The following is a 15,748-nucleotide window of genomic DNA, read 5'->3' as shown; positions in this document are numbered from 1 at the left end:
TCATTGGTGTTTGATGATACGACAGAAGCAGCTGGATGAATTCGGCAGTGTTTAGAGATATACTGCCAACCCAAATTGAGCCAAATGCAGCAACGTTAATTGGACGGCACGTCACAGTACAGATGGATAATGATCCAAAACACACTGCAAAAGAAACCCAGGAGCTTCTGAAAGAAAATAAGTGGAATATTCTGCAATGGCCAAGTTCATTACCTGATCTCAACCCAACTGAGCATGCATTTCACTTGCTGAAGGCAAAACTAAAGGCAGAAAGACCAACTAACAAAGAGCAACTTAAGACAGCTGCAGTTAGAGCCTGGCAAAGCTTAAGAAAAGAGGAAACACAGCCTTTGGTAATGTCCATGGGTTCCAGACTTCAGGCAGTCTTTGGCAGTAAAGGATTCTCAACAGAATATTAGAAATTAACATTTTATTTATGATTATATTAATTTTTCCAATTACATTTGGGGCCTGTGTATAAAAATGGTTGCAGTTCCTAAAATGTGTACTTGATATTTATGTTTAACCCCTTGAATTAAATCTGAAAGCCTGCACTTCAAATTAATTTGGATTGTTTCATTTTAAGTTTATTCTGGTAGCATAAAGAGCCAAAAGTATGAAAATTGTGTCTGTGTCCAAATATATATGGACCTAACTGTTTATTGCATTTATTTATTTACGGAACTAAGTTAAATCTGGCATATGCAACAGTGTCCAAGAGGACACATTTACACCCTCATTTAAGTCCCTCACGTAAAAAAAAAAAAAAAAAAAAGTCAGATGGACTAGAGAGTCTGTACATGAAAGCAGAGAGACTGGAGTTTGTTCAGCAGAAGGAAAACCCTGGACAGGGCCATGTCTAAAATCAGTCCCAGACACTTCAAATGATGAGATCCAGTGCTGATTTGTAAGATATAGGGTCCACTGAAACCTCCTCTGTAGGATTTGCATTGTCTGTTGGACACTGGCTGAAATAACATGATACCCCACTATAGGGATGTCCTAAGAGTGAAGGACAGGGTCCAACACCTTTATGAATACCCAAGATGCAAAAGACAGCCCAAAAAGACAACAAATTGGTGAATCAAAAGGTAGTCTGTTCTGGATATTTGGCATACAATACCCACTAGCTGGTAGACACATTAGAGGAGGGCAGAAAGAAATTTCTGGACTACAAAAGAATCTCAGGATAGGTTAAGGATAGATCCTGGGGCATAACCGTGTACCAGATCTGGCAAATAGACATGGTAGGAATGGCAGGCTGCAGGGCAGGACTTGAAAGGTAAAGTGAGGCCTTAGAAAGGCCTATTGGGTCTTTAAACATGAAGATATCTTCAACAGGGACAGTCAGAGTCTTGTTAAGACAGTCCACTTCCTAGGAATTCCTTTTCCATAGGGTATTGCTGGGCAAAACCCTTAGGAGCAAAGACCTTTTCTGGGTTATGCCAATCAATATAGAAGACCGGACGCAATTTGAAAAAGTCTTAACAGGTTGGAGGGTCTTTAGAGAACCTAAGCCAAACACTTTAGGTGTAGCTGACACAGCTCTAAATCAGGGTATCCACCTGCAGGCTGATTCCAGTATCATACTGTAAACATTTATTGACAGACACAGTGCATCTCGGCCCCACCCCTGCTGCTCATCACAGGATTTAACTGACAGCAGCAGGAGCCAAAGGCTCCTGCTGCTGCCTGTGTCATCTCTGAAAGGAGGAAGAATGGACAGCGGGGCTGCTGCCAGGGACATCACTGGATTGAGTGGTGTCAGGTAAGTGTTTGGGGTGGGGGGAGGTAGGGGAGCATTCACAGACAGATGAAGGTTTTTTACCTTAATGCAAAGTAAAAATCTTTTATGCCCTGTACACACAGTCGGACATTTCGATAACAAAATCCATCTGATTTTTTCCCACGGATTTTTGCACAAACTTGTCTTGCATACACACGGTCGCACAAAGTTGTCGGAAAATCCAATCGTTCAGAATGCGATGGCGTACAACACGTACAACGGGACTATAAAGGGGGCAGTAGCCAATAGCTTTTGTCTCCTAATTTATTTTGAGCATGCGTGGCACTTTGTCCGTCAGAATTGTCTACATGCGATTGGAATTTAAACGATTGGATTTTGTTGTCGGAAAAATGTTTTTCCTGCTCTCAAACGAAGTGTATTAAAAATTCAGACCGAAAAATTCAGATGGAGCCCACACACATGAACGGATTTTCCGACAACACGATCCGATTGCACATTTTCCTTTTGGAAAGTCCGACCATGTGTACAGGGCATTAGACTTTACAACAACTTTAAGGCACTGCTGCCTCTAACTGCATATCTCAGGAGATTCGGAGTGATATTTTTGATGCCATTACTGTGTTTCTCTTTGTTGTTTTTAGAGACTCTGAAATGAGGAAGCAAAATCTCTGCTTCTACCAAGATGGCCACCTTCTCAGAGACAGAACAGAGCTAGGCATGGTAAATCAGTAATGGGAAAATATATCAGCCGCAGGCACCTTACAATCACTGTTGGTGACTAGTCCTTGGCCTGCTGTCTGCCTTTTTTTAAGCACAATTTCCAGAGTTTTACTTCTGTTTTACAACTGTTTTATAACATGTCAGCAACAAAGGGAGTGCATTATTTTCAATGAGTTGTTCAACAGAGGCTTTGTGAGAAGGACCATAAAAGCACCACAAAGGAAGAGACAGAATCTGTAGATCTAATAATAAAATATAACTGACTCAGTTTAAACGCACAAACATTGAAAAGATTATACTATCCATAAGAAAATCTCTTTTTTTGTAGAAATATCCAGCATTTTTTCCAAAGGGAAAAATGACACCATGGATAATATGGAACCGCACCCATCTTACTCTGATCCACCAAGCACCAATAAAGTGTTGGATGTTTTCCTGTAAGCACAGACACAGTGAAATGTGAGAAACGCATTATTTGCTTACTGTCCTTTGCTGTATACTCACTCTGTCTTTGAATGTTACTTTGCACTTTGAAAGCAAGACAAAATTAAATGCTGTATAACCACAATATTTTCATCTAGATTCAGTCAAGGTGCACCTTCAGTGGTCACTGCGGCTTCTTGTTTCAGTTTTATGGGTAATGCAACAACTATTTCCCTAAATAACAGAGTAATTCATTATTCAGCTGTCACCCAAGCAGTGTTGTGTAGCAATATGTTATACTGCATCTTCCCACCAGGCTACTTCATCACTGCCATCACCTCTCCAGCTCTACACAATTTAAGTTTCTGTTTTATAGGGATGAAATTCCCTGCTGGTTTTAATATTTTTTTTTTCCAACTACAAGTGGAATACTTGCAAAACAAGTTTTCATATACCCATTATACAGAAAAAATAATCCAATGTGTAAATGCATGAAAAAGATATGACTGCACAGTCAAAGTTTAAAGAATATCTGTTTAGAATATGAATGTTTAAACGCTTTAATGATCATTTAGGCAACAGAGTAGGTAAAGCCTCTGAGTTTGACATAGAATAAGGTTTCCTGAATATATAAAACTTTGCAACAAGAAACAACATACATGATATTGCTCTCCTAAACCTCCTGCGTCCTGCCAGAAGAAGCAGCTGAAATGTATCATTTCACCTGCAGGACCACTGAAGGTGAAACCTGTTATTACAACATGGAGTCTTTCCACAGCCAATTCTTCTCACCACTGGGTCTCTGGAGCTACCATCTTAAATTTGAGGGCCAGCTGTGACTTCCTGAGGAATCACAGCATGCTCCTCACTGATCATGTGGTGTAGTAAGACTGGTCCTAAAGCCTTCAGGGACATGTGTCATGCCCCAGAAAGCTGTGGTCAGGAAGGGGGACAGGATGAGCAATGTCATTCTTGCCTAGGCAAGTGAAGTGGGTGGGGGTACCTGCCAAAAAAGGCATTCAATATAATATATAAAGTGGCGCTATATAGATGAAGTTCTATCTAGCGGGGTGACACCGAGACCCTGAAAATGTTTAATTGACACGTTGAATGCTTGCAGCACAGACATACAATTTAGTATATGTGTGGGAGGAAAAGCTGTCTCTTTTTTGGATACAACAATTTACATTGAACATGTTAAAACTGAATCAGATCTATATGTGAAACCGACGGATAAAAATCTATATATTTTTTGACAGTTTTCACCCCCCCCCACATATATTTAAATCGATTGTACAAAGTCAGTTATGCAGGGTGAAACGCATTGTGAGCAATGGGGCCAGGTGTGAAGTCAGGATTAATGAAATGTGTCAGGAATTCAGAAACCGGGGGGGGGGGGGGGTACCCTGTGAGTATTATCCAACAAGAATTTAGAAGTTTACGTCAAAGACAGGAATCGGATTATACCTATAGACAGAGAAATTGAGATAAACGTTTACCGTTTTCATTACAATATCATGGCTATAGTTAGGATATCTTCAGGATCATTAAGAGCCACTGGCCATTGCTACACAGTGCATACTCTAAAGTTGAAGAATTTCATGAGTTACCATTGAGGGCTTATCGTAGAAATAGAACATTATGAGATAGGTTAGTTTAAGATAAAAAAACAGGAGGCTAAGGCTACTTTCTTGGGAGGAAAAAGAAATGGATGTTATCCATGCTTAAGTTGTATTCATTGCAATTTGATGATGAAGGGAAGTAGCTTTACCCATCCTAGTAGCAGCTGGAACACAAGATTAAGGGATTCTATACCTGCCAATCCTCTTATGTAGTGTACATACTCATGTGTCCCTGCAGTTTAATCTATGTGGGTGAAACCACACAAAAAACAAGCAGTTCCATCAGAGGCAGACAGCCAGGTTTACTGATCCCAAAACCTTTTATGGAAAATGACCACAAGGACACAGCATTAAGGTTCATGATATTACATTGGTAAAAAAATTTGAAAAACCTTGCGCTATAGATACAAATATAATAGTGAAAAAAATAAAAATAAACAACAGCTGCTTTTAATTAGTATCTGGTGTTTAATATGAATTAACAGAGACAATATTGTTATTCCGTTTTTATTGAATCTTCGTTGTAGTCACCCATTGCTGGTAACATGAGGAATATGTGATTCCCCCATTGGAAGATGAGGGAGGCCAGAGATTAACACACTGCGCCAATCACATCTCACGTTGGAGGTATATAATGGAAATCTGCCTAGTGACCGGAATGCTTCCTGATGACATTATAAAACGAAACATACCTCGAGGCGTTTTCTAGTCATGTCACTTCTGGGTTCACACTTCCGGTTTATCACTACGGCAATGGAATGCATGCCGACTATTGAGCGCAGTCTGGAAAGCTGCTGACTTCTGTCTGGTGATCTATGCTATCATTCTCAGTGCTGGGCTAACGCACCTCCAAATCTAAGCAGCCAATTCGAAATCTGTTTTTATATGTTTTTTTTAATAAACCGTATTACACTATGGTCCCTTTCACATTTTATTTTCAATGGGCTTTCGTGGTGGAGAGGAGGCTTTAAATGGAAAGGTTCCTTGTTACATCTCCTTTGGTATTTAAGCAAGCTTAATGATCCACAAAATCAGCCTGGTTTGACCTTCTTTTTAGTTAAAGAGGTCATATCTGTTTGGTAAGTAGGAAATTTAACCACACTCACCGGGTGTAACCTTCAAAGACACTGCATATGGTGATGGTGCATGATTTGGAACTACACTATGTTTATTTAACCACCAATGTATCTAGTAATTTGTTCATGGTAATTGGTCAATAGTTACTGGCATAGCACTTATTATTAGCGCCCCCTGTCACTAAACTCCTATCACAATATTACATGATACCAAGAGATAGGAGTGGTGATAGGAGTGGTGAAGTCAGGATTCAGAGAGGCAGAGGGAGGTTTGATGGATAAATCAATTAAATATATTCTATCCATATGGTTTGGATAAGGATTATGATTTGTATTTTTTTTTATACATACATTACACTGGGGATTTATGTAGCATACATTATTTCTTTTTCCTCTTGTAGGATATGAAGGATGAATGAAATTTACAATAATGCAGTCATGAAGGGGTTAACACTCTTTATATATTTATTGATATATACCCTCAATCCCATTCGGGGCCTTCATGCCACCTCATCCCCCAACACTAAGCCCTTGTACACATGGTCGGACATTCTGACAACCAAATCTGTTGGATTTTGTCCGACGGATTTTGTCCGACGAATTTCGTCCGAAACTGTTGCATACACACGGTCAGACAAAGTTGTCAGAAAATCATATTGTACATAACGTGATGACGTTATTTTGTTACGACGGGAGCATGCATGGCACTTTGTCCGTCGGAGTAGACTACACATGATCGGAGTATGTCCGATCGGAGCATGTTGTTGGAAAATTTTACAGACAAGTTGGAAAATCAGACAATACGGTCCGATCGGACACATTCCGTCGGAATCTCCAACCGTGTTTACAAGGGCTTAGACCTAGGAAAGTTTTTGATACTGGAGAATTTTTCATCGCCCACCAACACTCAGATACCTGTATGTAGCTTGCATGATAGGACACGGTAGAATTAGATATAAGGGTTTTCATAGAATCAATTAAAATTTATTAATTAAATTAATTGATGGTAACATTATTCAGTATGTTCAATATATGAAGCTTGACTCTTTTTTGGAAATTTTTTCATATAATTTCTTTTCCAAATTTTGGGAATACTGATATATTTATTTCACCTCTATCAACACATTTTTTATTTTTTTGCAACTTTTCCTGTTATATGCATTTATTGTAATACATGTATGATTGGTGAAGATATGTACTACAATATTATAGAGCATATTTCTTTTTTATTTCTTTTTTTCATGTAACCTTTAGGAAAAATGTTTTCTTATGTTAACTTTTGGAAAAACCAGGGAATGGTTAAAGTATTTTTTCTCTCCTTTTGAGGAGATTTTTCCACACTCTGCACCGGTGTCACAACATTTAAGAGAAATCCCTATTGGACAGTCATCACTTGAAGATTTCCTCTCAACATCTGGCCCAGAGACAGCCATAAAAGTTTTAATTAGTGTCCCAATAACTATGGTCACCCTACTAGTAACACAGACAGAAATAAAAACTTGACAGGCATTCTAACTATTTTCTTCTCTACTCAAAACTAGGAAAAAATGAATTGACTAGATATTTAAATTAAACTTGAACTTCTTAAGGTTACTACTTACACCAAAAAATATGACTGCCAACTGTTCTTGTGACACTACTGATTGCTTTCCTTCAATAACTAGGGTTTATGAGCCTTTTCCATGCATATATCAATATCATGCATAAAAAGTGTATGCAACATCGAACATTTTTTTTTTTTTTTATATGAAGAACAGCAGCTTATTCTGTTTTCTTAGTGCTTACCTCTCCCTTCTTCCTGCTCTCTCATAGTTCTTCCTTTCAGAGCCCTATTCCAAGTACCTCCAAAGTCTCCTTGCTTATTCTTCTCTGGTGATTCTTTTCCAGATGTTTTGAACCATGGTCCATATCTTCGTGGTGTGCTTGGTGACTGTGGAGCTTCTTTAAATACTCTACCCAGCTGGGCCATCCCAGATTCTTGCATATCTGCTCCATCGTTTTTTGCATCTGGGGAGGTCTTATAATTATCTGGTACAACATGTTCACCTTCAAATGTTGCATGCAAAAATACAACACTTCCAGCTGTTAAGTATAAGATGATAAATGTGAAAAAACGTATGGGCTTTCTTCGGAAATATCGCTGAAATTTCACAATTATCTTGGCCATATCTTGCACATTATATGGGCTTATTTTTAAATCCTTCCAAGCAATTTAATTTATCTTGAGACAATATTGTGGAATTGTAATTCCACATCTGTAGGATATCATTAACTGGATTCTTCATACAGGGAACAAATAGAATATTTAACTGAAATATACTGTGTATTAAAATATATTGTGATTTTTAAATTATCTTCAGGAGGAGACATTTTTTTCCACTAAAAAGCTACGCACTGTAAAAGATAAAAATGGATTTCTTTTTGAGTGGCTGTGTTTTTGTGTACTGCATCTCTGCTCAGTCTATTCTTTGCCAATACAAGTTGCAAAGGGGATCCCAAGAGACACCATTGATGGACAGATCATTTTAAGAAAATTGAGAGTTTGAAGGTGGTTTGAAAGCTGATCAGCTGACACAGCTCACTTTCATTCTCTTTGCTTTTAGCTCCTGATTGCAGATTCTTGGAAGCATGGCTTTAATTGAAATGACACTGCTCCTTTTTCAAAGAAAATAAGGTCTCTGGGTAGAAAACACTCAGAGGAACCCCTTGTTACATAAACTGTCCTTCATGATGGTCCAAGCGGAAAACGCTGCACCTACAAGTCAAATAGAAAACAGAATCATTAGCTTTTCTGATCTGGCTTTTAAAACATTCCGTTTAAAATAATAATAATAATAATAATAATATTATAACTAGCTATAACAGGATTCAATAAAAATAATGCTGCTAAAGAAAATAAAAAAGATGATCCCAATTATGCAAAATCAAATTGCTTTATGAATGAAACTGAAGCTTTTGTTTTCTCAAGTTAAGTAATTTGTACATGATGATTGAAAATTCAACTTCATGTACAGTAATACATTTAACACATATAAGTGATCTTCCTATTTTACAAAATACATATAGTTTTTACCGGGACCAGTGAATTTGATCTGCTGTGCAAAAAATACAGATAATAATCACATTCTGTTTACCTGATAATTATATCTTGATAGAAAACTATTCAGAAATTAGCAAGAATCTGAGTAAGGCCGGCCATACACAGAGTGAATTTGTTTCCTGCAACCAATGGTAGCAGAAACACATCGCATCACAGATTGTGTTGTTGCAGGAATCCCTCCTTTTCGGGCCATTGCCTTCTCCCAAGGGGAAGTAGGGGAAGTTTTTCCCTGCTGGAAGAAGAAAGTGATTATCACTAGCAGCTATAGCAGCCACTAGCGATAAGCACAAGAGAATCTGGCAGGCTGGTTGTACCATAGTTGATCAATGGATCAACTTGGTACATTTAGCCGCCTGCCCATTAATGGTTTGAATTTCTGAGAACTGGCCAAGATTTGAACTGTGTATGGCCGGCCTAAAAATCTGAATCCATTCTTAAGTTGATGTTGTGGTTCCATCTTATCCTTCATAGTATTTGTACTCTCTCCCTGTTAGAAAAAAATTTTCAGCCCAAAGTCAGGATAAAAAGCCAACCATGGAGGCAAGCCCGTTTCCTGAGCACTGAAAAACCCACACACTGTCTGGACTGCTGAAGGAGAGTAAAACTTCAAATTACAAAATTCTTTCTTTCTTCATTCATGCAGCCCTAACAGATCCTTTACTGTAACTTTTTCAAATTTATATTATCACTAAACTCAAAAAGGATATAAAACGTACTTAAAGAGACAATATCATTTTACTTATGTGTTGCAAAGTGACAGTATCTTTTCAAAGGTACCCCAAACCCACCCTGACCCCTCCATACCAGACTTAGCAGTGCTACACTTTCCCTTTCCTGGGACTATTGGCACTTCGCGCTGTGGAGAAGGAGGTGACCCCACCCCGGAAAAGTGCTCAATTGTAGCAGCCAACTGCTATACCCGAGCACAGTCACATGACTGGGTGGGAGTGACATCACAGCTCCCCCAGATTGCAAACAAGTGGAGCAGGGAACACCAAAAGAGCACTGATAGGGTTAGTATAGGTGTTAAGAGAGGAGGGTCCTTACAGAGACATTGGGGGAAATTTGCTAAAACTGAAGTGTACAAAATCTGGTGCAGCTCTGCATAGAAACCCATCGGCTTCCAGGTTTTTTGTCCAAGCCTAACTGAACACACTGATGTTAGAAGCTAATTGGCTACCATGCACAGCTGCACTGAATGCTCCAGTTTTGGTAAATCCCCCCCCCCCCCCCGTCACTTTGCCCACTATGGGCATAATGACAGTGTCTCTTTAAAGCCTGATACTCAGCCTGTCACTTCAGCTATGATGGAGGAACATAACATAAATAAATCATGTAATTCCTTTGATTGTGATTTCTGTATGTGTATATTTTTATACATATGTGGAGCTGATTCTCTAAAGGCAAATAGACTGTGCACTTTGCAAACGTAGTTGCACTCTGCAAGTGAATTTGCTCTAGAGCCTAGGGAAGGAAAGCTCTGCTGACTTTAATCTTCCAATCCTGGGCCAGCAAAAATGCTATTTTTTTTTATTTTCACATCAAGATATGTAATTTTAAGTAACAACCGTTTGTGTAAATCTTTGCTATTAACATACAAGCAGAAAGTGCTCCTATTTAAAGGCAGTTACCACTAAAAGCATTCATCCTTCCGAAAGTAAAAAACAGTTAATGAAAAAGGAAAAAAAAACGTTAACATGAAACAGGGTGAATAATGTGGTTCTTTATTCTAATGAAGAAGGGAAGGTGATAATTCAGCATTGTTTTATGAATATACATTGTATTTATCTATAATTGATTTTCACTGAGCCATTAACATTGATAATTGCATGCTCAGCAGTAATTCTGCAGATTCCCTTTGATTTTCAATTACATTTTATAGGACAGTCACACATCTTGGCTCATCTCTAATTAGTGACTTTTCTCTTCCCAGGCTCTTCTTCTATTAGAGATGTAAGTGGTTTTGGATAACAGAGTCTTAATCAGAGCTGGCGGTACGCCAGGGCAGAAGCTGTAGCCTTCAATTGGACATTCAAATTCAAGGGCGCTTACACATTATGCTATATTAGAAAAAAAAAATTGTCTACCTTTTTTTTTTAATATAATGCTTTATTAGAAACAAATCCCAAAAATGCAAATTGTGTTAAAACCTATATTTCGCAACATTACAATTACAAGAGAAACATTTCGAGTTATGACTTGATCAAAATGTTGTTCTAACACACCTTCTCCTGAGATACCCTGTCCACATTTAGTCACAGTGTGATATGGTGTGTGACCAGGCAGTGAATTGATGTCAATCAGGTCTTAACGTTCAATTCAGGTTTAGATCTTGATGTGTGAAGATTGGAAACTTTAGCTAAGTAGACAATTGTATGGAAGAGGGGTTGTAATGGCAGTGGTAACGGGGTACGAAAAAAAAAAAAAGAAAAAGAAGAGAAGGTAGTTTGTATGGAAAGTATAGCAAAAAGAAGGGAATGATAGGGGTTAAAGTGGAAATTCATAAATTTTATGTCTAAATTATATCCATTAAATCTTCCGCCCTTGTTTTAACTTTGGATAGTAACCATTTTTTTTTTTTGCCAGTAAATACCTTATACACCCCATTAACTTTTTCTTGTCTAGTCATTAGCCTAGGCTTATGACATAATGCACAGCTTTCTCTCTCACTTTCGTGAGAGTTTGCCAGGGGTGAGTCATAAGAGGGCCAACTAGAGGAGCAGAGCTGGAGGCGTGTGTCTGTGTAAATCCAGGAAGTGAACAGGCAGCAGGTTTATTTGCCCACAATTAAAATGGATGCAGCCAAACTGGAGGGAGATTTCTGCAGCATACAGTATTTGTCAAGTACAGAATCACATTATATACAAAATAATATGCAAAGTGGTTGGAGGGAAGCTTCAGAATGGCAAAGATGTTTTTATTACAAATGATGTGAGCAGACTACAGTTCCTCATGTGAAATGTTAGAAGATGTTTGTTTTCCCTAGTACATAATTGATGGGCAGAGAGCGGAGGCTGAGACTATTGTTTATATGTCTTGCTTAAACCCCCGAGAGGAACTCAATCCTTCGCTCTGTTGTACGGTGGGTCAGTAGTCAGGGTCTGAGAGGAGTGTAGGTTTTTGTAGGAAGATGGTGACTTGAAGATTAGCTACAGGCTTCATGTAAGTCAAAATAATTATTTTTGATTTTTGAGGTGGTGGTTAGGTCTTATATTTTATTAATCTTAATATTTTCATCATCCAGAGAAGGATATTAGGGGGATGTTTGCTTCCAATTAGCTGGAATACACGACCTGACTGCATTTTTTTAATGAGGTGGAGATTCCAGTGTAGGATATATGTGGCTGCATTGGTACTTTGACCCATATTGGTAAATTCCTGGATTATTACTAAAACAGTGTCCCAGAAGAGACTGAACTATATACACAAAAATATCTGTAGTCAAAAAAGGAACTCAATCGTTACACTCTGGGCTGTAGCAACAAGTAGCAGAGGTTATCCCTGACGTGTTTTTGCCCATTTTCAAATAAATAAACACAAGGAGCTGGTTTAGCGTATAGTGCAAAGGTTCATTTTCTTTACCGACTGATTTGCTGTACAGGCAAGCCCCAAGTTACAAACATCTGAGTTATGAACAACTCCTACTTACGAACGGAGGTGGTGTGACGTCACTGCAGGACGCTTGTGCTCCACACTGGTCCCGTTTTCCGCTGAGAAACCATCTTGCAGTGTCAGACACATCCCACATTGCAGTACTACATGGCCCCAAGAGCCCCAAATAGCATGACTGTATGTGTAGAAGCACCCAGAACATCCCACATCACTGCACAGGCTGGAGTTACACTTAGAAATTTACCGTTCCGACTTACAAACAAATTTGACATCATAACAAACATACAGTTCCTATCTTGTTCGTAACCCGGGGACTGCCTGTACTGTGCCAGACCGGCACCTAGGAATTTTTGCACTTGAGCCTTGTGAGCCATTCACCTTAAGTGGGGTAAATCTATTTCTGTGGAACTAACATATACAGTATGTGGCATGGTATTGGGTTCTGATTTATAAAGCCATCATGCACCTGGAATCTCTTTTTATATATTATGAAGAGCAGGGGGGACCGGGTGCCACCGGTCAGAACCTTGTATCAATGTTCTTGAAGTGTACTCAGTATAGAGGATGTGAGTTCTAGGCAGATTAGACATAAATGACTAGCAGGAGAATCTGGGTGCCAAGGTCACTTTACTAAGGGGTTAAACCCTTATGGTGGGTAGCTTAATGCCCACCTCAGGGTTTTTTTTTCTTTCTTTTTAACATTGACCGCCAGCTAGTTGGCAAAATTAAAAACAGCTCAAAGAATCCTTTGGAGACAATTTTTAAGAAATGCTATTGGTGTAACTGATTATATAGTTGAGGACAATTACTATCTTAAAGATATTTGCTAATTGGCAGCATTGTTTACACCAAATAATAGAGAAATGTGCTGTCACCAAAATATCTCAGACTAAGGGGTTGATTCATTAAAGACAAACGGGTGTTCACCTTGCAAGAGAAGTTGCGCTTTCCAAGGGGATTTGACTTAGTAAATGTGGTGAAGTTTTACCTTACAAAGAATGCCTAATCATGCAAGGAAAAAAATAATAATTTGCTTGCACATGATTGGATGATGGAAGTCAGCAGAGCTTCACCACATTCATTAAGCTCTGGGGCAATTTCCCTTACAGAGTACAACGTCCTTTGCAAACAGAGCAGCCTATTTACCCTTAGTAAATTAACCCCAAATGTACAAATAGCTTCTTACCTACAGTGACCAACCCTTCAGTCAGAACAAATGGGTTGCAATTACAGTTGATGCTGCAAACCAAAGACTTTTTCTCACAGAGTAATTTGCTTATGCATGTAGAAGCATTACAGAAAATAGTGAAAAGTAGAGAAAGAGGTGTTCTTGGGCCTAAACTGTTTATTTTATCTACATCTTCATTTCTATGTTCAACTTACATTACAGTTCACATACATTGCCTATAAATAAAATGGAGCAAAAAGGCACATGTTTGCTTTTACAATTTAGGTAAGGATGAAGTTGTCCACCATTAACATTACACCTTTGCCTTGTTTTTTATTACATTACACATTAATGCTAAAGCTGTGGGGATGATTATATGTAGCTCAATTGTCCTACTAAAAGTAGAACAACACTTTACATATACGGTAAGTAGTTCTCACAATGGTTACGGTGTCCCCTCAGGAACTGTCCCACATTCTATTTCTCTATATCACTGTTTATAATTGTTAACATATAATTTAGGGCTATATAAAGTGTCTTGTTTTATTTATCATTCTCACTGCCATATTTACAACGTACTCTGTTTGAATCCTTTGTATATTCAGTTTAGCATGCCTGGGAAATCTATGAAAAATATTTTTTTATAGTACATCCTCTCATTACTTATTTTTGTCACCTGTATCATTAGGTTTTGCACATATGTGGGGATTGATATTAAAGCAGAACTCTGGGAATTAATTTTTGTTCCATGTCCTTGTTGCTGATCTCCTACCTTCACCGACTATGCCATCAATGTTCTTCTGAGCTATGTAGTTCCCCTGTAGTGCTATTCCTCCTGTATCCTCAGCCAGCTGTCTTGGCACTTTTTACAAGTAGTTCTCTGAGAGTGAACTGGGAGGAAATAGAAATGTAGTGGGCGGAGGTGTCTCACAGTCCCGGTCTGTGCCACCCATGGAGGAGATGCCCTCCTTTACCCCTCTCCTCTTCCTCTGCTCCCTTCCAGTCACTGCCCCACCCCACCCCCCGTCACCCCTGCCACCATTTCTGTGCAGAGCGGGATCGTTATCAGGACTCATCTGGATGACACAACGGGGATCTCGGGTTGTGACAGGTATTGTATGTGGAAATTGCCGCAACGTCCCTCCAACTGGCATTGTGATTGACAGCGCACTGTTCCAATGCCCGCGGGAGGCGGGACATTACAGCGTTTGGTATTTCACATACAATACATGTTACAGCCCGGGATCCCTGCTGTGTCATCCAGGTGAGTCTTGATAATGATCTCGCTCTGCACTGGTAGGACACTGACAGGCGGCACTCGTGGTCTCTGCCATGCTGCACTGGTGGTCTCCAACATGCTGCACTCGTGGTCACTGACATGCTGCACTGTTTGTCACTGACATACTGCACTGTTGGTCACTGACATGCTACACTGTAGGTCACTGACATGCTACACTGTAGGTCACCGACATGCTGCACTGGTGATCACTAATGAGACTGCACTGGTGGTCACTGATGAGACTGTTTGTTGTTAGAAAGATATCAAAGCTGCAGCAGGAGAAGGAATATTTCTAATACTAAATTACAGCAGAGAACAGTGTGTATAATATATCATTATGGGATGTGTGTGCAGTTCAGTAATGATTACATAAAGCAAGTAAGGCCAATATGTTGCTGGAGGGGAGAAAACAGACATGCCTTGCATTTATAAGACTGTAACCTATCTATCATACTGTGTGTTACTGAGTAGTATGACTGGCTGGAGAATGAGGGGTGCGATTTACGGTATGTTGAAGTGGGAGAGTTCACATTTACATGTACAAGCCTAGTGTACCTCCCACATTCTTTCCAATCCCAAGGATTCATGGGAAATGTAGTTACATTATGGTTTAGAGAGAGAGAGAGAAGAGGATATGATGCAATCACTGTTCTAACAGCTCCTCCCTGGCAGAATACATGATGCATTTTTTGAATTAGAAAGCTGACTTCCTGAAAAATTCAATTCTTCTTTTCTCTTTAATGGTAAGTGATTTCACAATTGTAATAGCTGTTTAGTGTTTTGTGTGTGTGGAGTGTACTAATGGGGGATTTTTTGAAAATCCCGGAGTTCTGCTTTAATTTTGTTGTGTGCACCCAGTAGAGAATACCCTATTCTGGGAAGTAATGCTAATACAAAGTATAATATCATTTGTTACCAGAAAAAATCTAAACCCAGATGATGGAGGAAAAGACAGTGGTATGGAACCTAGGCTACAGCACCTGCACAGCAGATTGCAGTAA

The 15,748-nt window shown here is 39.1% G+C and overlaps 1 protein-coding gene across 2 annotated transcripts in view; it reads right to left on the bottom strand.

Annotated features, from left to right (window-relative positions):
• WSCD2 (WSC domain containing 2) overlaps nt 1-15,748 on the bottom strand; it is a 478,077-nt gene that overhangs the window by 212,500 nt on the left and 249,829 nt on the right. For both annotated transcript variants that reach the window (XM_077462039.1, XM_077462040.1), the window contains one exon: nt 7,374-8,343. In XM_077462039.1, the coding sequence (XP_077318165.1) occupies nt 7,374-7,755 (382 nt within the window). In that variant the 5' untranslated portion in view covers nt 7,756-8,343. The remainder of the gene's footprint in view (nt 1-7,373; nt 8,344-15,748) is intronic.

The sequence above is a fragment of the Lithobates pipiens genome, unplaced genomic scaffold (genome assembly GCF_037356315.1).
Source record: "Lithobates pipiens isolate NorthernLeopardFrog02 unplaced genomic scaffold, aLitPip1_a1.2 Scaffold_3, whole genome shotgun sequence".
Lineage (NCBI taxonomy): Eukaryota > Metazoa > Chordata > Amphibia > Anura > Ranidae > Lithobates > Lithobates pipiens.
This window is presented reverse-complemented; position numbering and strand designations above follow the sequence as displayed.